The sequence below is a fragment of the Acomys russatus genome, chromosome X (genome assembly GCF_903995435.1).
Source record: "Acomys russatus chromosome X, mAcoRus1.1, whole genome shotgun sequence".
In the NCBI taxonomy this organism is placed as follows: domain Eukaryota; kingdom Metazoa; phylum Chordata; class Mammalia; order Rodentia; family Muridae; genus Acomys; species Acomys russatus.
Window position 1 is genome coordinate 78,258,766 of NC_067169.1, and position 21,354 is coordinate 78,280,119.

At 40.0% G+C, this 21,354-nt stretch overlaps 1 protein-coding gene across 1 annotated transcript in view; it reads left to right on the forward strand.

The window, feature by feature from the left end:
* The window catches only part of Gprasp3 (G protein-coupled receptor associated sorting protein family member 3), a 34,142-nt gene extending 14,045 nt beyond the window's left edge, over positions 1-20,097 (forward strand). The window contains exons 3-5 of the mRNA XM_051141362.1: positions 16,333-16,411; positions 17,354-17,433; positions 17,757-20,097. Of these exons, the coding sequence (XP_050997319.1) occupies positions 18,045-19,670 (1,626 nt within the window). The 5' untranslated portion in view covers positions 16,333-16,411; positions 17,354-17,433; positions 17,757-18,044 and the 3' untranslated portion in view covers positions 19,671-20,097. The remainder of the gene's footprint in view (positions 1-16,332; positions 16,412-17,353; positions 17,434-17,756) is intronic.
* The last annotated feature ends 1,257 nt before the right edge of the window (positions 20,098-21,354 follow it).

Consider the following 21,354-nt stretch of genomic DNA (forward strand, 5'->3'; position numbering starts at 1 on the left):
GGGTCTTCTTTCATTTTTCTGCATGTGGATATCTGATTTTTCCAACACCTAAATTGAAAAGATTATAATTTTAAAAAAGAAATTTTTATTACATTTTTCATTTTGTGTGTGCGCTCATGCATATGCACACGTGCATGCGTGCATGCATGCGTGCATGCATGCATGCGTGTGTGTATCTTTGAGTGCATGTGGCCAAAGGACAACTTTCAGGAGTTAGTGGGTCCTGGAGCTCATCAGACTTGGCAACAAGTGTCTTTGCCTGCTGAACCATCTTTCCGGGCCCTGTGTTCTTTCTGTATTGTGTGTGTGTGTGTTCTTAGCACCTTTGTAAAAATTCAGTTGGCTGTAGATGCATAAATTTCACTCCAGGCTTTTACATTCATTCTATGTATCTGTTTGATGCTACCATCATGTAATTTTGGTAACTGTAGGTTTAGAGTTGGTTTTTACTCAGGTAGTGAGATGTCTTTAACTTTGTTCCTTTTGTGCAATTTGGCTTCAGCAAACAAGTTTTTTTATTGTTGTTTTTAAACATTTATTTTTATACATTTTAATTAAAATATTATTGTAAGACAGAGACCTTCAGAGAAATCTCTAGTCTATACCCGGAGTCCCCAGAGAGAAATGGAGTCCAGTGTTGATGCAATACAGACAGGAATTGTATTGAGTTGATGCGCATCGAGGTCTGACCAGCTCTTTCAAGCTGCCGGCCTTGAAAAGCAGGCGCAAGTGCTTTTTATATCTTTTGCAAAAGCAGAATTTATCAGGCTAGCTGGAAGGAGTAAGTACATCCCAGGGGTAGGGGTAGTGGAATCTTTTTAGATACAACTGGACCCTCAGCATAGGTTGGCTGGCCTTGAGTCAAGCTGGACTCTACAAGGGGGTCAAGTAGCTACAGGACACACATAGTGGTTTGATATTGATACCTTGGTTCAATAGCGATATTGCTTCCTGGACCCTCCAGTTATTACATCACTTTGCCCCTTTTCTTTGTTCCTTTCAGCCCCTTACAAGTTCCCTCCATCCGATTACTTCTCTAAACCCATGCTTTCAGATTGATAGCCTCTTCTTAACTGATTGTTGTTGTTGTTGTTAGTGTGTGGTTGTGTTTGTGTGTGTGTGCATGCCCAAATATATAAATACATCTTGCTGGTTCTGTTGTTGTTTATTGCATGTGTTTTATTTCAGAGCCGATCCCTTTTTTTGTTTTTCTAGACAGGGTTTCTCTGTCTAGCCTTAGCTGTCCTGGACTCATTTGTAGACCAGACTGGCCTCAAATTCATAGTGATCTGGCTGACTCTGTCTCCCGAGTGGTGGGATTAAAGGCTTACACCACCACCACCACCCGGCTAAACTGACCATTTTTTATTGGGCAAACAATTATGGGCCTCATCCCTGGGAGAGGCTAATTTTCCTTCTCAGTAGTCATCAGGTGCCTGTTGTTCCTTGCCCCAGAATGTGACCCCATGAGATTTTTCCCCTTTCTGCCATAGCATGTCTATTGATGTTGCCAGTCTTCAGATCTCGTTCATGCATCCATTTCTGTGAGAGACCTCCTGGTAGTCTGGCTTTAAACTTATTTTATCCCCCTCTTCAATGATGTTTCCTGAACAGTAGATGAAGGAGCTGTGATGTGTGTGTGTGTGTGTGTGTGTGTGTGTGTGTGTGTGTGTGTGTGTGTGTGTGTGTGTATTGGGGTGGGGTTCCCCAGGTTCTCTATGATGGTCTCTACTTGCTATAAAGAGATGCTTCATTGATGATGGATGAGAACTGCCCTTACTGGTTTCTGTGGTTTCTCCATATTGCATGCTCACATCTGGAGATTTGGAGCTAGGAACTGCAGCTGGGAGAGAACGTGTGACATTTGTCTTTCTAGATCTGAGGTAGTTACTTCATTCAATATAACCATTTCTAGGTCCTTTCATTTATACACAAATTTCATTTTTTTCTAATAGCTGCATTGTGTTTTATTGTGTGCACATCTTCACCGTCCATTCATGTGCTGAAATACATTTAGGTATACATTGCTTTCATGTCTTAGTTTTTGAGAATACGGTGGCAATGAACATGGCTGAGCAATTATCTGTGGAGTAATATTTTGAATTCTTTGGACATATGCTAAGGAATGATATAGCTAGGTCATATGGTAGATTTATTTGTAGTTTTTAAGAATTCTCTGTGCTGATTTTCAGAGTGGCTACACAAATATGCATTTCCATCAACACTGAGTGTGGGTTCCTCTCTTCAAACAGTCTTGCCAGCATTGTTGTCATTTGTTTTGCTTATCTTATCCATTCTGGTCGGGGTAAAATTAAATATCAAAGCTGTTTTAATGTGCATTTCCTTAATTTCTAAAGATAATGAACAATTTTTGAGGTCCTTGTTAGTCATATTTTATTTCTTTCACTAAGATCTCTCTGTATCCCTCGCTCATTGCTTTTAGTTGGGCATTTATTTCCTTGAATATATATATATGTATGTATGTATGTATATTCTGGATATTTCACCCTTGGTCAGATGTATGCCTGGAAAGGATTCTTCCCCATTCTGTGGCTATCCTCTTCACTCTATTGATTCTTTCCTTAGCCGTACAGAAGCTTTTTAGTTTCATGAGTTTCCCACTGGTCAGTTGTTGGCTTTAACTCCTGGGCAAATGGAGTCCTATTCAGAAAGTCCTTTCCTAACTTATCTTATAGGATAATGCCTGCATTTTCTTCTAGACGTTTTAGCATTTCAGGTTTCGGATTCAGGTCTTTCATTCGCTTGGAGGTAATTTTTATGCAAGGTGATAGATACGATCTAATTTCATTCTTCTGCATGTGGACATCCATTTTACCAGCACCATTTGTTGAAGATGGTATCTTTTCTCCAGTATATTTTATTGCCTCTTTGTCAAATGTCAGACAGCTGTAGATATATGCCTCAGACTTTGCTCTTCTGTTTTGTTCCATTGCTCTACAAGTACGTTTTTGTGTCTGTATCACATTGTGTTTATTTCTATAGTTCTATAATATATCTTGAAGTCTAGAATGGCAATCCTTCCAGTACTGTTATTTTTGTTCAGGATTGTTTTGGCTATCTGTGTCTTTTGTAGTTCAGGATAGTTTTTTTTTCTATTTCTGTGAGAAATGAGATGGGGATTATTACCAGGATTGCATTGACTCTGTAAATGATTTTTGTTAGAATGGTCCTTTTTACATTTTCTCCCCTTTCCCTGTTCTACCCTCCTGCTAGTTTTCTTGCCTTTTCCAGTCTCATGTCCACTTTCACATCATATATAAAAATAGCCTCATCCAACACTTGGTCACCATTTATAGGCTGAAGTCTCTGTTTCAACTGCAATTCCTGGTGGCCATTTGATGTATGGAGCAAACCTGTACTTTGACCTTGGCTCCTGTTGCCATTTGAGGTTAAGGAACATACCCAGTACTTCAGCCCAACTCTGGTACACCATTTGATATTAGGGGCTGTGCCAATATTCAGGTCCCAACTCTTCACTGCCATTTGAGGTTTGGCAGCCACCATATGAGGCATGAATATGCCTCCATCCCAAGTAATCCTATGAGGTCACAGTATCAGCCAAGAGTGTGACTCAGAACCAGTCTCCACCCAGTGCTTCTTTATTTATATAACACCCAAGATCAATGTAGCATCCTATGGCTGGTCCCTTACTATCCATGCCTCCCCTTTCATATCTTATTATCTTTATATTTGTCAAAGAATGTAAGGTATCTTAGTTTACAGTCTCTGGGACTTAACCTCCTAAGGGATGAGATGCTTTTACATTATGTGAGTGCAAGTCTTTACTTCTTTCTTTTCAGTGTACCTTTAAACAAAACTCTCATATATTCCCTCTATGTGCTTTTGTTTATATCATTGTTCCTAAATATGTCCCTTTTCTTTGTATCCTAACAAGCAATCTAATACAAATCACTAATTCCATTATGATTTCTTTCTTCTTTGTCTCCATTCATACCCACAATAACTAATATTCTACCACAAACTATTGATGTACTATATATTACATATATGTACTACATATATAACTACATAGTACATGTGTAATATATTACATATATATATATTACATATATATATATATATATTACACACTATTTTGTGTACTATTTGTGTGCCTTTATTTTCCCAAACAATTAAGACTTAATAAAAGACAGGGTTTCTCTGTGTTGTCTTGGCCATCCTACACTCACTTCATAGACCAGGCTGGCCTTGAACTCACAGTGATCTGCCTGCCTCTGCCTCCTGAGTGCTGGGATTACAGATGTGCACCACTGCTCTTGGCTAAAAGACTGCTTTGTCATGAACTTATTCTTAATGTTCATGGTGCATTTACTACTGGTCAATGAATATAGTTGCAAACAGTACTGAAGTGACACTTGAGTATTCACACTCAAGTGGAAATCTGAGGATACAACTTAGTTCCAAGAATAACAGTCTAAAATGGGAAAACATCACCTCAACCCTACTATAACCTAGTGTCTCCTGAACATCTCAGACTCTTCCACTAAAGAAGAAAGTGATCTGAATTTAAGCAACAGCAACAAAAATTTAACTAATGTTTGAATCTCAGGGTTGGCAGATCCCAGTGCAAAACCCCAAGATAATATGTCTCCTCTAAAAACAACTTATTCTATAGTAATAGTTCCAGTGAAAATAATCTAAACAAAATTCCAGACATTTTAAAAGGACAATAATAAATATGTTCAAACAGCTCAAAGGGGAAGCTAAATATATTCCAAGAGAACAAAAACAAACAGACGGGAAGGGACAATCAATTAAGGATAGGGACATAAGAGATAGAAATACTGAAGGAAAATTAAACTGGACTGAAGATGGAAATAAAAAATATAATAAGTCAAATATCAGGGTCTGGGAGGAGGTGGAAATGAGAAGAAGGGGGTGGTGGATATGATGTAAAAATACTGTACTCATGTATGAAATTTCCAAATAAATAAAAATAAAATCTTCAGTAGAGAACCTAACCAATAAAATGGGTCATATGAGGGACAAAGTTTCACAGGTTGAGGATGCAATAGTGGGATTGGAATTAGACTCAGTCAAAGTCAGAGATATATGAATGAAGTATGCAATATCTTTAGAACAAATTAAAAGGCAAAATTTATTAATTCTTGGCCTAGAAGCAGTATAATTTCAAGTCAAAGAAATATTTTCAATAAAATCAAAGAAGATAATTCCCTAAATCTAGCAAGATGCCCATACAGATACAAAAGGTGCATAGAACACCAAATAGGCAGGACCAGAAAGAAAATGACCATGCCATATCATAGCTTAAAAAAATCTACATATAAAGAACAAAGCAAATGTATTGAAAGCTGCAAGAGAAAAGGCCCAAGTAACATATAAAAACAGGCCTGTGATAATAAGTGCTGGCTTTTCAATGGAAACATTAAACGTCAGAAGGCTTTGGAAAGATGTATTTCAACTTCTGAAAGATCAGAACTGCTGATTTGGCTCTTTATGCCTAGCAAAACTATCTACTGTAATTGAAGGAGAAAAAATTTCTGTAAAAATGCACGCTAATGGATTTTGTGACCAGAAAGCCAGCCTTATAGAGGATCCTCAAAAGAATATTTCAGAGAAGCTAGAAAACAGATTTAGATAGTGGTTACACAAAAGAGGACTGTGTTGGAGAGATGGCTTAGCAATTAATAGTGCATAGTTGTTCTTAGAAAGGACTGGAGTTTAGTTCCCATTACCCATATCAGGTAGCTCACACCTACATTTAATTCCAGATCCTGTGGATCCTAGGTAGTCTCTGACTTTTGAGGGCACTGTATTCATATGCACAAAACCACACAGCAACATACATATACACATAATAAATATTTTTAAAAGAGGACTATGAAAATACCCCAAACTACAAAACCAACAAAGTGACAGGAACCAATATATACCTGTCAATAATGATTGTGCAAATTAGTAGTCCCAACTCTTCCTATCAAAAGAGCGCTACCAAATTGTATTACAAAACAAGATCTTTCCTTTTGCTGTCTGTTCCTCTAGCACTTAAAATGTTTCCACTTCCTCTTCTGAGATTTTGCCTGAGCCCCAGGTCAGGGGTTATACTGTAGATTATCAACTGAGGTTAAATACTCCATGGTCATTTGTTTTCTGCATTTTGACCAGTTTTGGATTTCTTTAATAACTCCATCTGCTGTTAAAATGAAGGTTTGTTTTTTTATGAGAGATGAAACCTACACTTAGTGTGGGCATAAGAATAAGTATTTAGAATGCAGTTGGGAATTACACTGACTTAGGAGTTATCCTAAGGAAATACAAATACAGTTGATTAAATAAATACTTCTTTGGTGTTTCCCTTACTATTAAGCAGATACAATCACTTTTCTCTCATGTTCCTAGAGAGTGTGGGCATACTTTTGGTGTAGCACATACTATGTAATACTGTTGTTTGCTTAAATGTGTTGGTTTCTCTCAGGAGCCTAAGAGCTTCCTGAAGGTACGGGACTGGACTGGTTCTAATTTAGCTAGTGTGTGATATGGAAGGGTCCATTAAACTTCTTTTATTTGAAATACAAAAAGAAATTATGCTGGGTTAGAAAAGTGCTCATAGTAGGTTCTCCTCTTGGCTCCATGACCTCATCAGGGACAGGTTTATAGTACCAGGCATAAGGTACTTCCTTGAGCAGGCAGTATTAAGTCCAATTAGAAAGATGTTGGTAGCCCCACTATTGAGGGCTGGAGAGATGGTTCAGCCATTAAAGGCTAGGCTCACAAGCAAAAAATATATGTTCCACTGTTGCACACTTGAGGACCTCTTGCCCTGCCAGTCATTGTTGTTCCTAGACTTTACAACTAGGTAGGACTGTTGAATGTTTTTCCTCATTGGCATTGGCAGCTTGCATAGCATCTTTGGATAACTTATGAGAGTTAGTCCTCAGGAAGGAAGCTTCCTGTGTTTGAAGTGTATGGGGCCTTGCCTTCAGGTTCAGAGAAGTACCCAAGGGCAATTGCAATAGCATATATTCTTTGGAAATCTCATGTACTCCCATGACTAACAACTCTTGAAGAGAATGCTTAACAGTGATGTCTTTGTTAGATGGTCTAAGGTTTTGGGGGAGCCTTATCACTCCAACTGTCATAACTTCATGCAAGCTATGTGTGTGCACACTTATATATTGCACATATATATTGAGTAAACATGGCATTTTCAAACATCCTTAGTGTAATAACACTATTTCTATTGCCCCCCCCCTGTATTGCCTTTCCCCCCCTTCCCAGTTAAAGCCTCCCTTATTTTCACCATTTGACCATTCAGAATACCTGTGTCCTCCTATCCCCCTCTCTAGAGCACCCCTCCCCATGGTCCATTTTCAGTTTCCTGGTTTCTGAAGGTAGTCTACACTGTATATTCATGTCTAAAGATGTTGAGCTAGATATTCAGATTGGTACCTAGTCCATTTGTTATCAGAGAGGCTTCACCCAGCAACTGATGGAGACAGGTACAGAGACCCACAGTCAAACATTAGGCAGAGCTGGGGAAATTGTGTGGAAGATGGGGAGGAAGGATTGTAGGAGCCAGAGGGGTCAAGGATACCACAATAAAATCCTTAGGATCATAGGGGTTCACAGAAACTAAACTGCCAACCAGGAAGTCTGCATAGGTCTGACCTAGGCCCTCTGCATATATGCTCTTCTTGTGGGACACAGGCTGTCTTTGACTCTTTTGCCTGCTTTTGGGATCCTTTTACTCCTGCTGGGTTGCTTAGTCTTACTGCAACTTGCCACATTTGGTTGATATCCCTGGGACATGTGCCTTTTTCTGAATAGAAATGGAGGTGTGGATATGGGACAAAGGGGAGGTGGGGGAGGGACTTGTAGTAGAGGAGGGAGGGGAAATTGTGCTTGGATGTAACTAATGATGATGATGATACAGCAGATCTAGGATCCATAAATAAGAGACAACATTCAGTGTTTGTCTTTGAGTAATCTCACTCTATTTAATATTTTATAGTTCCATCTACTTACCTATTAATTATATGATTTCATTTTTCTTTACAATTGAATAGAGTTTCATTGTGTATATGTGCCATATTTTCTACTTCTAGAAGTTTCAGTGTTTCTGGCTTCACATTGGAGTCTTTAGTCCACTTTTACTTAATTTTTGTGCAGGCTGAAAAATATGGTTCTATTTTAATTCTTCTACATATGGACATCCAGTGTCCCTAGTACTGTTTGTTGAAGATGCTGTATTTCCTCCTACGTGTATTGTTGGTATCTCTGTCAAATATCAGAGGGCTGTAGTTACATATGGTTATGTTTGGGACTTTTACTCTGTTCCATTGATCTATATCTATGTTTTGTGCCATCACAAGCCTATTCTTATTGCTTTAGCTCTGTAACCGATCCTGAAATCTAGTATGGTAATTCTTCCAGCATTGTTCTTTTGAGTGAGGACTGCTTTGACTACTGAAGGTCTTTTGCAGTTCTATATGAGTTTCAGGATTTTTTTTCTATTTCAATGAAGAGTACTGTGGGGATTCTGATTGTGGTTGCATATATATGCAAATTGTTTTGGTAGGATGGTCATTCTCACAGAATAATTTCTACCAGTTTATGAGCCTGGAGGTTTTTTTTATTTTCATCCTCTAGTGTCTTCTTCAATTTCTTTCTTTGAGTATTTAAAGCTTTCAGTGTAGCACCCTTCCACCTCCGTGGTTAGGTTTGTTGGTCAATTTTGAGTGGGAATGTTTTTATGCTTTCTTTCTCATCACATTTGTTATTGGTATATGAAAAAGCTACTGAATTTTAAAGTTAATTTTGTAATCTGCCACTTTTCTGAAAGTATTGTTCATTTCTAAAAAGTTTTCGAGTAGAAGCTTTGAGATACCATATATTATAACACATCATCTGCAAAGAAGGATAATTCAACTTCTTTTTCTATTTGTATGCCTTTAATTTCCTTCTCTTGTCTCACTGTTCTAGTTAGTTCTTCTTCATACAATGTATTCAAAAGGAGTGGGCATAGTGGACAGCCCTGTCTCATTCTGATTTTAATTGCTTTGTCTTTTTCTTCATTTAGGATAATGTTGACTCTGGCTTTGTCACATCTAGTCTTTTTGTTGGGGTATGTTTCCTGTAATTGACTCTTTCTAGGATTTTTATTGTGAAGGTATGTTAAAGTTTGTCAAAGGCCCCCCTTTTTTTTGCAGCTATTGAGATGATCATGTGATTTAAAGTCCATTTATATGTTTTATTCATTTAATGACATGTATGTTGAACCATCCTTTGCTCTCTGATATAAAGCCAACTTGATTGTGGTGGATGACCTTTTTGTTATGTTTCTCTATTAAGCTTGTACATATTTTATTGAGGATTTTTGTATCTATGTTTATTAGGGATATTGGCTTGTAGTGTAGTTGTGTTGTTTCTTTACCTGGATTTAGCATTGGGTTATTATTGGCTTCAAAGTGGGAACTGTGAAATATGTCTTCTGTTCCCAATTTTTGAATAATTTAAGAAGTATTGTTTGTAGATCTTCTTTGAATGCTGTGAAACCATTTTTGCCTGGATTTTTTATTTGTTTGATTGTTTGGGAGGCTTTTAAATTACTGCTTCAGTGTTTTCATTTGTTATGTGTCTGTTGAAGTTCTTGATTTCTTCATGGTTTTACTTCAGTGGTTTGGGTGAATCTAGGAATTCTTCCATTATTTATGGATTTATGGATTTTCTAACTTAATGAGTATAGTTTTTAGATTTCTGTTTGTTGGTTGGTTAGTTGGTTATTTTTTGTTTTGTTTGTTTGTTTGTTTTACTATTCTCTTACTATGAATTTCTTTGATGCCTGTTAAAATGTTTCCCTGTTTATGTCTTTTTAAATATATATTATTAATTTATTCACATTACATCTCAATTGTTATCCCATCCCTTCTATTCTCCCATTACTCCCTCCCTCCCGCTTTCACCGTATTCTCCTCCCCTATGTCTGTGACTGAGGGGGACCTCCTCCCCCTGGATATGCTCATAGGGTATCAAGTCTCTTCTTGGTAGCCTGCTATCCTTCCTCTGAGTGCCACCAGGCCTCCCCATCCAGGGGACGTGGTCAAATATGGGGCACCAAAGCCCTGTTTATCTCTTATTCTGTTCATTTGGGTCAGTTTTTTCTTTTGGTTAATAGGACCAGTGGTCTGTAAATCTTGTTTATCTTCTCAAAGATCCAGCTCTTAGATTCTTTGATACCCTGTATTGTGTTGTTTCTATTTATTTAATTTATTTTATATTTAAGTATTTCTTTACATCAACTGGATTTGGATTTGGTTTGTCTTTGTTTTTCCGAGTTTGTGAAATTTTGTCATTAAGTCATTTGTGCTCTTTCTGATTTTTTAATACAGGTGCTTAGAACTATTAATTTCCTTCTTACTTTTAATGTGCCCCAGAAGTTTTGTTGTGTCATTTCTTTTAATCCCAGGAAATTTAATTTTTTTTTCTTGTTTTCTTCTTTGACCTATTCATCATTAACTAACAGGTCACTTAATCTCCCATATTAAAAAATCAGATTCATCTACTACTGATCTTAAACTTAATTGCATTCTGGTCAGATAGTATATTGAGTAATTTAAGTTTTTCTGAATTTGATGAGAGTTGTTTTGTGCCCCATGATGTGGTCCTATTTTGGAGCAGCGTCTATGTATTTCTGGGTAGAATGCATATTCTTTGACGTTCAGGCAAAATCTTCTGTTGATACCTGTTAGATTCATTTGATGTATGACATCATTTAATGCTACTATTTATTTTTCCATATTTACAAAAGAAAGTGAGGTACTGGAGGCATCTACTATTACTGAGCTAGACTTAGTATGTGTATTTAATTCCACTAACAGCATGCTTTTTATGAAATTGAGCATACCAGAATGCGGTGCATATATCTTTAGGATTGTAATATCTTCTTGGCAGATTGTTCCCTTGGTTAGAATGATGCCTGCTCCTTTATCTTTTTTAAAATTAATTTTAGTATGAATTCCATTTTGTCAGATATTAAGATTTGTGATATCAGCTTGCTTCCTGGTTCCATTTGCTTGGAATTCTTTTTTTCTCCTTTCTCTGTAATGTTGTGTTTATCCTTGAGAGTAAGTTGAATTTTTTATAGGTATCATAAAGCTCGAGTTTCTCGTAGAAAACAAAAATGATGGGTTTTGTTTCTTAATTCATTTAAGTAACCTGTATTTTTTCATTATTTTTATTTTTTAAATAATTTAATTCAGATTACATCCCGATTGTTACTCCCTCCCCCACTCTTATCTTCCTGTTGCCCACTCCCTCCTTCTTTCACCCTATTCCCCTCCCCTAGGCCTGTGACAGAAGGGGACCTCCTCCCCCACCATATGACCACAGGCTATCAGGTCTCATTTGGATAGCATACTTCCCCTTCCTCAGTATGCCTACCAGGCCTCTCCACCAAGGAGAAAGTAACCTGTATATTTTGATTGGTGAGATGAGGCCATTAATATTTTTAAGTTATTATTGAAAAGTGTGTGTTGATTGAGTCATTTGTTGTTTTATTTTTGTTGTTGTTTCTTGTTGTTTGTGTCATTAGTCATATGTTGTGTCTCAGTACTTAGCATTAAATTTATTTTCTTTCTATAATCTCTTGGCTATGCTTACTTCTCTCTTCAGTCTGAAGTATTGCTTCCAAGAATCTCTATAGGACTGGTTTGGTGGCAATATTTTTAAAGCACATTTATAGCATGGAAAGATTTTCTTTGCCCTTCAACTATAGCAGATATAATTTTTCTGGGTAAAGTAGTGTAAATTGACACCAGTGATCTTTTAGAACTTAGAGTACATTGCTGCAAGCTCCTCTGGCTTTCTTTCTTTCTTTCTTTCTTTCTTTCTTTCTTTCTTTCTTTCTTTTTAACACTGACAAATTAGCTGTGGTTTTGGATGGATTTTCCTTTATATATGACTTAGGGCTTTTCTTTTGCAGTTCTCATATCCTCTATTTATTTATTATTTATTAGTGTTTTAACTATAATATGTCACGAAGAATTTATTATCTGGTCCTATCTAGTAGATGCTCTCTCTGCTTCTTGTATTTGTATGGGTATGTCCTTAATTTGGTGAAATTTTCCTATTAACTGATTGAAGATATCTGGTCTATGCCTTTGACCAGAGATTCTTCTCCTTCTTCTCTGCTAACGATTCAAAGATTTTGTTTTTTTCTAGGTCTCCCACAGTTCCTGTGTGTTTTTCCCCTGTGGGATCTTTTGTTTTTTGTTTTGCATTTTATTTGATCAGTTGGTTGAATTTGAATTCCTCTACTTTTTCTTTAAAGCTTGATATTCCATCTTTTACTTGATTCATCCTGCTTGTATGGCCTTTACCTGAAATTTGTAATTCAGTTATTGAGCTTTTTCAATCCCACCTTCATTTCAGCCTGAGTTCTCTCCAATATTTCTATCTCCTTACTGAATTTAGTTTTCAAATCCTGAATTTCATCAGTTCATTCAGCTATATTTTCTTCCTTTTTTTTTATTTAAAGAGGGCGTCAGTTCACGTTATAGATGGTTGTGAGCCACTATGAGGTTTCTGGGAATTGAACTCAGGACCTTTGGAAGAGCAGATAGTGCTCTTAACCTCTGAGGCATCTCTCCAGCCCCAGCTATATTTTTTAAAACACCATTTAAGCATTTATCCCTGTATTCTTTATTTTTTTATTGAGGCTTTTGTTCATAGCTTCTTTAAACTCTTTGAATTCTCTGATGAAATTTATGATGGTTCTTTTCAATTCTGTATCCCGGTGTTTATTGGGGGTAATTCTCACTGGAGAGCATATCTGTACTACTAGTGATTTTGGGCAGTAGGCATAAACAATCTTGGCTTTTTATCTTGTGTGTGTGTGTGAGTGTGTGTGTGTGTGTGTGTGTGTGTGTGTGTGTGTGTGTGTGTGTGTTTCTGATGTGACCTGGGTATGTGGACTTGCTTCCTTGGTTGGGTGTCTGGTATTAGTTTCTAACTTACCTCAGACTGGGCCGGTGCAGGTGCTGTACATCTGCATCTAGGTCTTAAGAGTATGGGCGTGCCAGTGGCAGGTGAGGTTTTGTGCAGCTCAGCAGGCAAGGCAGGTGCAGGAGCTGTATATCTTAAAGCTAGAGCGAGGCCCAGGAAAGCACAGATGGCTCAGGTGGGGATCATTCTTCGAGCTCAACAGGGAATGCCAGTCAGAAGCAGCACAATTGGAGCTGAGCCTAAGAGTGTGGGGGGATGGTGCTGGAGGAAGAGGTTCTGGAGAGCTCACTGGGCAAAGTGGAGTGTGTCCTGTGCCATTGGCATCAAGAATTAGGCCTGGGGCATGTGAAGATGGGGTGGGCAGTCTTGGTTCTCTATCTTGAATTTTAATTGTCTTGGTTTTGTACACATCTCGTGCAGAACCTGCAAGTGCTGTGTCCATGACTCCTACCCCTATCCAGAAGACACAGCATTTCACAGTGTTTCTTCCATCCTTTCACCTCATCCATATTTTCTGCCTCCTCTTTTGCAATGTTTCCACAGCCTCCTGTTAGAGAAAGGTTGATATAGATATCCACTTAGGGTTGAGCACTTACACATTTTCTCACTACTTAACCAATTATGAATCTCTGCATTAATCACTGATTATTTCCAAATGAAGCTTCTCTGACCAAGATTAAGAACAGCAAAAATTAGCTGGGTGCTGATGGTGCACGCCTTTAATCCCAGCAGAGGCAAGCCTATCTCTGAGGTCAAGGCCAGCATGGTCTATAGAGTGAGTTCCAGAACAGCCAGGGTTACACAGGGAAACCCTGCCTCGAAAAACAAAAACAAAAACAAAAACAAAAAATAACAACAACAAAAAAGAACATGGTAATAGCTTATGTTGTTTTGGGTGCCTCTGGGGCAGTGATCTCAACCATCCTAATGCTGTGGTCCTTTAAAACAGTTCCTCGAACTGTGGTGACATCCAGCCACAAATTAATCTCATTGCTATGTCATATCTGTAATTTTGCTACTTTTATGAACCTTAATGTAAATATCTGGTATGCAGGATATCTGATATGGGACCCATGTGAAAGAGTTGCTAAACCCATGACCCACAGGTTGAGAACTCTGCTCTGGGATTTTTACTTAGTAACTCCTGTCTCCTGAGAGCAGCAGCAAGATCCACTTATGCAGGGTACCTTTGTTCAAACCCCTTTGTTTTAAATGACATTTTCAATTTTGCTTGCATGCTAGTAATTTTCCTTAAGGATTCTTCATATATCCTTAGATTGAGTCGACCTACTCTCCTCCCCCCACTTCCCATCATCCAAATAACCCTCCAGTTCTTTTATGTCGTATGTGACCAAATCACTGTTTATTCCAAGCAAGAAAAAGGAAGCAAAATTATTTTTGCCTCAGACCTCTGGTTGGTTTCTTAGGGACAGAAGTCTGCTTTACTCTGGGGCAGTGGTAAGGCTTGTAGTCATTTCTGTTTCCCTAGAAACTCCGTGGAGCATTGAGAGAAAAACATGGGAAAGGAACCAAGAGCCCTCTATGCAGACTGTTGCTAGGCTACCTGTCCCCTCTCAAGTGTTCCTCCCTTTCCACTGGCCTCAGGAAAAGAGGGAGAACTGAAGGGTAGCAGAGATGGAGTGCAGGGGGCAGGCATTGAGAAGCTTTCTCCTTGAGTGTAGTGAATGGATATTCAGTATCCCTCCGCTGCTCCCTCCTGCTGCCTAACTCCAGACCTCCTTCTCCCTGTAGACCCCGCCCGAAAGCCCTCACAGACCCTAACTCATTCCACACACTGTAGTGGCGCCAAAAACGTGGTGGTGGTCTCTGCTTAGGATAAACAGGGGTCTGCAGAAGCTCAGTGGCGCAACCCGCCCCTCCCTCCAAGTGGAGTGGGGTTGTCTCTGGCCCCGCCCACTCCGAGTCGGAACTACGGTGGGCCCGGGAGGGGGCGTTGAGCCTAGCGCCATATCCCTCCGCCCCCTTCCCGACACCCTCGAGGCTAGCTCTGCTGCCGCATCCTGCGCAGCCCCTGCCTGTTTGGTGTTGAGACGTCGGGGCGGGACACGTCTCTGCTATTCCGCTTGCGCGCGCAAGGCGGTGGGGGCCCAGTGAGAGGAGCAGCGGAGGAGGACAGAGCACAGCCAGGAGCAGACAGGGGACGACGGACTCGGGGACAACCCGGAGCCCAGAGCCCTGGGCCGCGCGCCTGGCCAGGCAAGTGGGGGTGTGTCGAGGGCTCTGGGCGGTCACACTGCCTGGCCCTAACAGTCCAGTGCAGGCCATCGGGATCGTGGCTGCTTCCTGGAGCTGTGCCCAGAGACCTCAGGCAGTGAGGAGGAGGAGGAGGAGGCGGGAACCCAGGTGGTGTGGCGGGCGCAGGGGCTGGCTACAGTGGAGGGGTGTGATGGTCTGGAGGCCTGCGGAGCAGATGTCTTGACAGCAGGCTTCCCTCCCCTTCTAGGTGTCTGGGCCGTGCGTGGGGGTGGGGGGAAGGCGCCTGTGGGAGAAATGGCGGCCTGGGAGCTGAGGGGTGGTGCCCCTAGGAGGTCGCTGTCTGTAGGTTGGAGGCCAGTGGCCAGCTCTGTGAATAGCTTAGCTCTGGGTGATGAGTTGCATTACTACCTGGGCCCTTATTCCATAAAGGGCCCTAATGCCCTTGTGGGTGCTGTCTCTTCCCACAGCCTCCTGTTTGGGTGGCAAAGTCTCCTGTAGGGGTGGTAAGAGAGTGGTGGATTCTGGAGAAGGGGAAACATAATTAGAGGGATGATCATGAAGGCACCAGAACATAAGAATGAAATGTCCATCTCCCTTCAATACAGGATTGTTTTATGGCCTTCCGTTTAGAATCTTGTGCTTAATTTACTGGAAGCAAATGGTCATGATAAGGAGTTGGTCATATATTCAGAACTCCTGGCTGTATAAATATTATGACATTATCCTATCTTTTATGTTCAGGATCCATTTTCTCCACATTCTGTTTCTCTCTGAACATTTTTTTTTATGTGTTTGAATGGGAGTTAAGGGAGAACTTTTTGTGTACATGGATGTAAATTAATACTGCATTTAAGTACCTGTTTCTGGGACCCCCATATATCATCTCCAGTCACTTTTCCTAGTTCCTCATGTTTTTATACAGAAGCAGTAGCAGAGAAAATGTGCTGTGTCTAAAGGTGGGCATGAGAATTGATAGAGTCCGTTTACTTGGGTCCTGATTCTTTAAAAGGGCTGTTTGAACTTGGGTTTTGAAAATATGCCCATAAACCTAATCATTTTATACCATGGTCAACATGCTGCGTTTTCCTCAGTATCTTTTGCTTTCTGTAGGTCGACTCTTCTTTAGTGGAAGAGTAGCAACTCTCAAGGATCCTGCTTTGTGGTGAGGCTGACATTGATAGCACACGAGGTACGATCTTACTATACGTGGGGAGGCTGGTATTTCAATTATTGAAATTTTTGTATTCATTAGCTTCCCTGCCTTCTCACCATCCATCTCTATACCTTGTATCTTCCCTCAGGGAATGAGATTTATTCCTGCATGGGAAGGAAGATACATGACTTCAGGGTTAGGAGGATGTATATTCAGACAGATTACAGGTCTTAAGCACATCTGGGGAATAATCGAGGCAGGACTGATGACATGTGGGAGACATTTAACAACCGTGAACATACAAGAGCATGTGCTGTCATCTTAGTCCTTTTAGTGTTTCTTATGGGAGGGGGTGTTTTGCTGTTGTCTTTTGCCTCTGCCTTTTTAATCCATAAGCCTGTTTCTTGGTTTTGCAGAACAGTGTTTCCCAATGTGTGGGTTGTGACCCCTTTGCAGGGTAAAGGATCCTTTCACTGTGGTTGTATATGAGAGATTTACATTACAATGCATAAACATAGCAAAATTAGTTATGAGGGGGTCACCACCAGATGAGGAACTGTATGTAAGGGTTGCAGCATTAGGAAGGTTGAGAACTGCTGTTCTAGAGACTTGTAAGTAGCTGTTCATTTCATAAGTTAAGAAAGAAAACAAAACTTCATTAGGATTCATGGTGACTATGAACAAGCGCATGCGCAGGCCTGTCAATGGGTAGTAGAGTGGGTGAAACCAGATCTTACCTTGGACCCATTGTGTTCCAACTTTCCAGACATTCCTTCCCTCATACTCATTACAGGTAGTGGGAGGTCAGTGAGTGAAGATTTTGTAATAGGTAATTAGCAGATACTGGGCCAGAAAACGTGGAGAGAATTCATAAGAGAGAACAGGGTATGGGGTAGAATTAAGATTCCTGAGGATACAGGTATAGGTCTGTTTGTCAGCTACTAAAGATTCTAACCCCACATGTATTTTTGTCTCTAGCGCTGCCTTTGAAGTCAGTTGGACAGCTGTTCAACAGTGACAGTGAGGAAGGACTACATAGTCACATCACTTCAGCGCAGGTCAGTGTGAAGCTTTGCTGAAGCCTCTAAGTCCCTGATGGTGTGTACAGGTATAGGACCAAAGGGGCTGGGTGCTCCTTCCTCCCTCTCACTCTAAGCAAGCTGAGCTACTCTGTACGGGTATGCTCGAGGAAGAGAAAAGTATGGTAGCACTTGGGCTGGATGCAAATACGCAAGAAGTAAAGGGAGACGGCGGAGTTTTGTACTGATCCACATCTTCTACCACACAAATCATGTCTCCTTTCCTGTCCTTCTGTGTAGCTGTCAGTACAATGGGCCAAAGTTGGAGGACACTCAGAGACTATTTCTTTTTCCCACCTTAGGTCTTTCTCCAGCGGTGACCTTGGGTTGGCAGAAGACTGCTTTCAACGAGTCTGCCTTCGGAAAGCATCATCTTCCCCCTAACCTGAGTGTGTCTTTACTTGGTCCTTGTCATCAATAGAGACTGTATGTCAAAAAAGGGAGTTTTGTAACGACTAAACTGACAGCTGTCTTTGACTCTTTCTGCCAAGTTTCTCTCTGACCAAGTTAAAAAGTATAAAGATACCAGCCTGGAACAAAGAGAGAACTAAGGATAGGACTGGACAGGTGTGTATAACTGCACATCAACCATGACAGGTTCAAAGAATAGGGCTAGAGCGCAGGCTAAACTCGAGAGGAAGGCAAATGCACATGCCAGAGCTGTGGCAGAGAGGGAGGCTGCTACTGCAGGCAGAGGTGCCGGCAAAAACCGGGACAAAGGAAAAGGTAAGGCAGGAGCTAAAACAGATGCAGTGGCAGAGATGAAAGCTGGCTCTAAGAACAAGGTGGCTGCTGAGCTGAAAGAAGGAACAAGGTCAGAATCTAAGGCTCTAGGAAAAGCCGCATCAGATTTCAGCCATAAGGCTGAGAGTAAGGCTGCCAGATCCACGCGTAAGGAGAAGCCTGGTAGTGATACGTGGTTCTGGGCTGGGGAAGATTCTGGTCTTAATTCCTGGTTCTGGAAGGGAGAAGAGGTTAGTCATAATGCTGTTGCTAAGAGTGAAAGTAAAGCTAATACTGGTACCCAGGGCCGTACCGAGGAGTCAGAGCCTACACTTAGAAGCAGCCACAAGTCCAGGTCAGGGGCTGAGGAGGAGGAGGAAGAGAATGTTATTGGGAACTGGTTTTGGGAAGGAGATGACACTGGTTTTGATTCTGATCCTAAACCGGTGTTCAGAATCATTAAGCCTCAGCCAGTAGATGAAATTAACGAGAAAAATAGGCCAAAGGACTGGTCTGAGGTAACTATCTGGCCAAAAGCTCCTGCCGTAATTCCAGCAGTGTTAGGTTATAGATCCCAGGACTCATCTGAGGCAAGGCCCTCTTCATTTATTGTTCTGGCCTCAAATGAAGAAGAAGAAACTTCATCAGCCTGCACTAAGAATACTCGATCAAGCCTCCAGCCTATCCCTGAGTACCCATTTGGTTCTGATCCTTGCATCCAGACCTTAGATGAAATTAGACAACAAATCAGGATCAGAGAAGAGAATGGCATCAAGCCATTTGCTTGCCCTTGCAAAATGGAGTGCTATTTGGATTCTCCAGAATTTGAAAAGCTTGTTAACATACTTAAGTCAACTACTGATCCTCTCATTCATAAAATAGCACAGATAGCAATGGGTATACATAAAGTCCATCCATTTGCCCAGGAGTTCATTAATGAAGTGGGTGTGGTGACACTTATTGAAAGCTTGCTCAGTTTTTCTTCCCCTGAAGGTATAAAAAAGACCGTTATTACTCTGAATTCTTCTGGGGATGATCGACAACACAAGGTTGAATTTCATGTTAAGCATATGTGTAAAGAAACCGTGTCTTTCCCCTTGAACTCACCTGGCCAGCAATCTGGATTGAAGATAATAGCGCAGCTAACCACTGAGTCTGTCCATCACTACATTGTTGTTAGTTACTTTTCAGAGCTTTTCCATTTGCTGTCTCAGGGGAATCGTAAGACTAGAAACCTTGTTTTGAAAGTATTTCTGAATATGTCTGAAAATCCAAAGGCAGCCAGAGATATGATTAATATGAAGGCATTAGCAGCCTTAAAACTCATCTTTAACCAAAAAGAGGCGAAAGCTAATCTTGTTAGTGCTGTGGCCATCTTTATTAACATAAAGGAGCACATCAGAAAGGGCTCAATTGTCGTAGTTGATCACTTGAGTTACAACACTCTTACTGCCATATTCCGTGAAGTTAAAGGGATTATTGAAAGAATGTAAAATGACCCGGAAATGAAAGAGAATGGTGAACTGTCCAAATTCTGATTGGCTGTATATTTCCAAAGAGTTTTGCATAATATTTTGGTAATTACTGCTCACACATTTTGTCTTAACATCTTTTACAAATTATTACCTGTGGCAGGTTCTAGCTTAAAACTAGAACATTTGTGATATATCAAATGAATGTTAAATCTTGAGATAAACAAGTTTGTTGATTTCTGTCTTATTTAGATTAGCAGATTCTTCACATTTAAGGAAATTGTGACCCAGCTGAGCCATCAGTACAGTGTCTTGATGATTAGTGTCTGCTTAGATCTATTTGTGGCTTCAGATAGCAAAAAAGAAACTACTGGCCTTGTAATCTACTTGCAGAAATAAGGTGTATACAAATAAAGATAACCGATGGTACTTTGTGTGTTTGTGTATGTGCCATATAAATATACATGTCTATTGCTAAATGTGCGCTCTTGAATCAAAAAGAAGGCAGGTTACTCTAAGCTATTAAATATAAGGGAGCTTTCCAACCTTCCTTATTCAAACTATATCAAACATTCATTACAGAACATGAAATAGCCCCTGAATTACACAAAATCTACTGTGTTCACTTTAAAATTTGCTTTTTTACTTAAAAATTTAAACTATTTCATCTGTCATCTCCGAGAAGAAAAAAGCCTGAAAAGTAAGGTTTATTTTTTATTATTAGTTGCCTACTCCCATCAGATGCTTAGATTGGCATAATATTTTACAAGTTTTATTCCTTTTGTGGTGATCCTGTGAGCTAGTTACCGCACAATATTATTAGCTCTCATTCTGAGGACTCCTCAGTCATAATTATAACCAAAAAATGCTTTTTCCTAGCTCCTTACAGCTGACGGGTGGCACAGGTGATTTTTCTCACACTAGGACCCATCACACTATACTACCTTAACACCCATTTACCCCCTTTTTAGGTGAATAGCCATCATGGCGCAGAGACTTGGGGGTTTAGTAGAAGTTTAATTTTGTGATGAATAAGGTCCCTACCAGGTTAAGAAGCTTTTGGTTCCTCCAAATGCATGTTGATTAGTCGTTTGCCTGGCTAGATGCCTGGACAAAAGCCTGAAATGAATATAACTTCTTTACCAAGCAGTATCTGGAAAATCGGTATCCAAACCCTTGCTGTGTGATTAAGATGTAGATTTAAGAGTCAACAAGAAAGTGAAGCTTGATCCTACCTGTGTGTACTTTTCCCCAAAGATTCAGAGTCATTCTATACACTGTTTTATATAGCATGCATTAAGAAAACTGCTTTTATTTTCCTTGCAATGTCATAGCCACAATTTTAAATGAATCATGATATCCATTTATTCATGTAATTCAGATATTACATGAAAGGCCAACTGTTTCTGAAAGGCAAGCCCCAATTCTGTATTTCAACTTTCTAAGATTGAGAATAAGTTTAACCAGAAGGATTTAGACCCGGAACTGCTACGTCAGCAATAAAGGTAGGAAATCAAGGGAGAGGTTCCTGTTCCATCATATAGATAGTGTTTTCTACAAATCTGCTTTTTCAGAAAGTTCTCAGCACTTGGAGGTTGTGATGGATTCTCCAACACTCATGGTAGGAATTACAATCCCTAGTCTGAAATAATACAGAAAAATCCTTGTGTGAGACCATTGGGTTACTTGCTGTAAGACTTTCAGT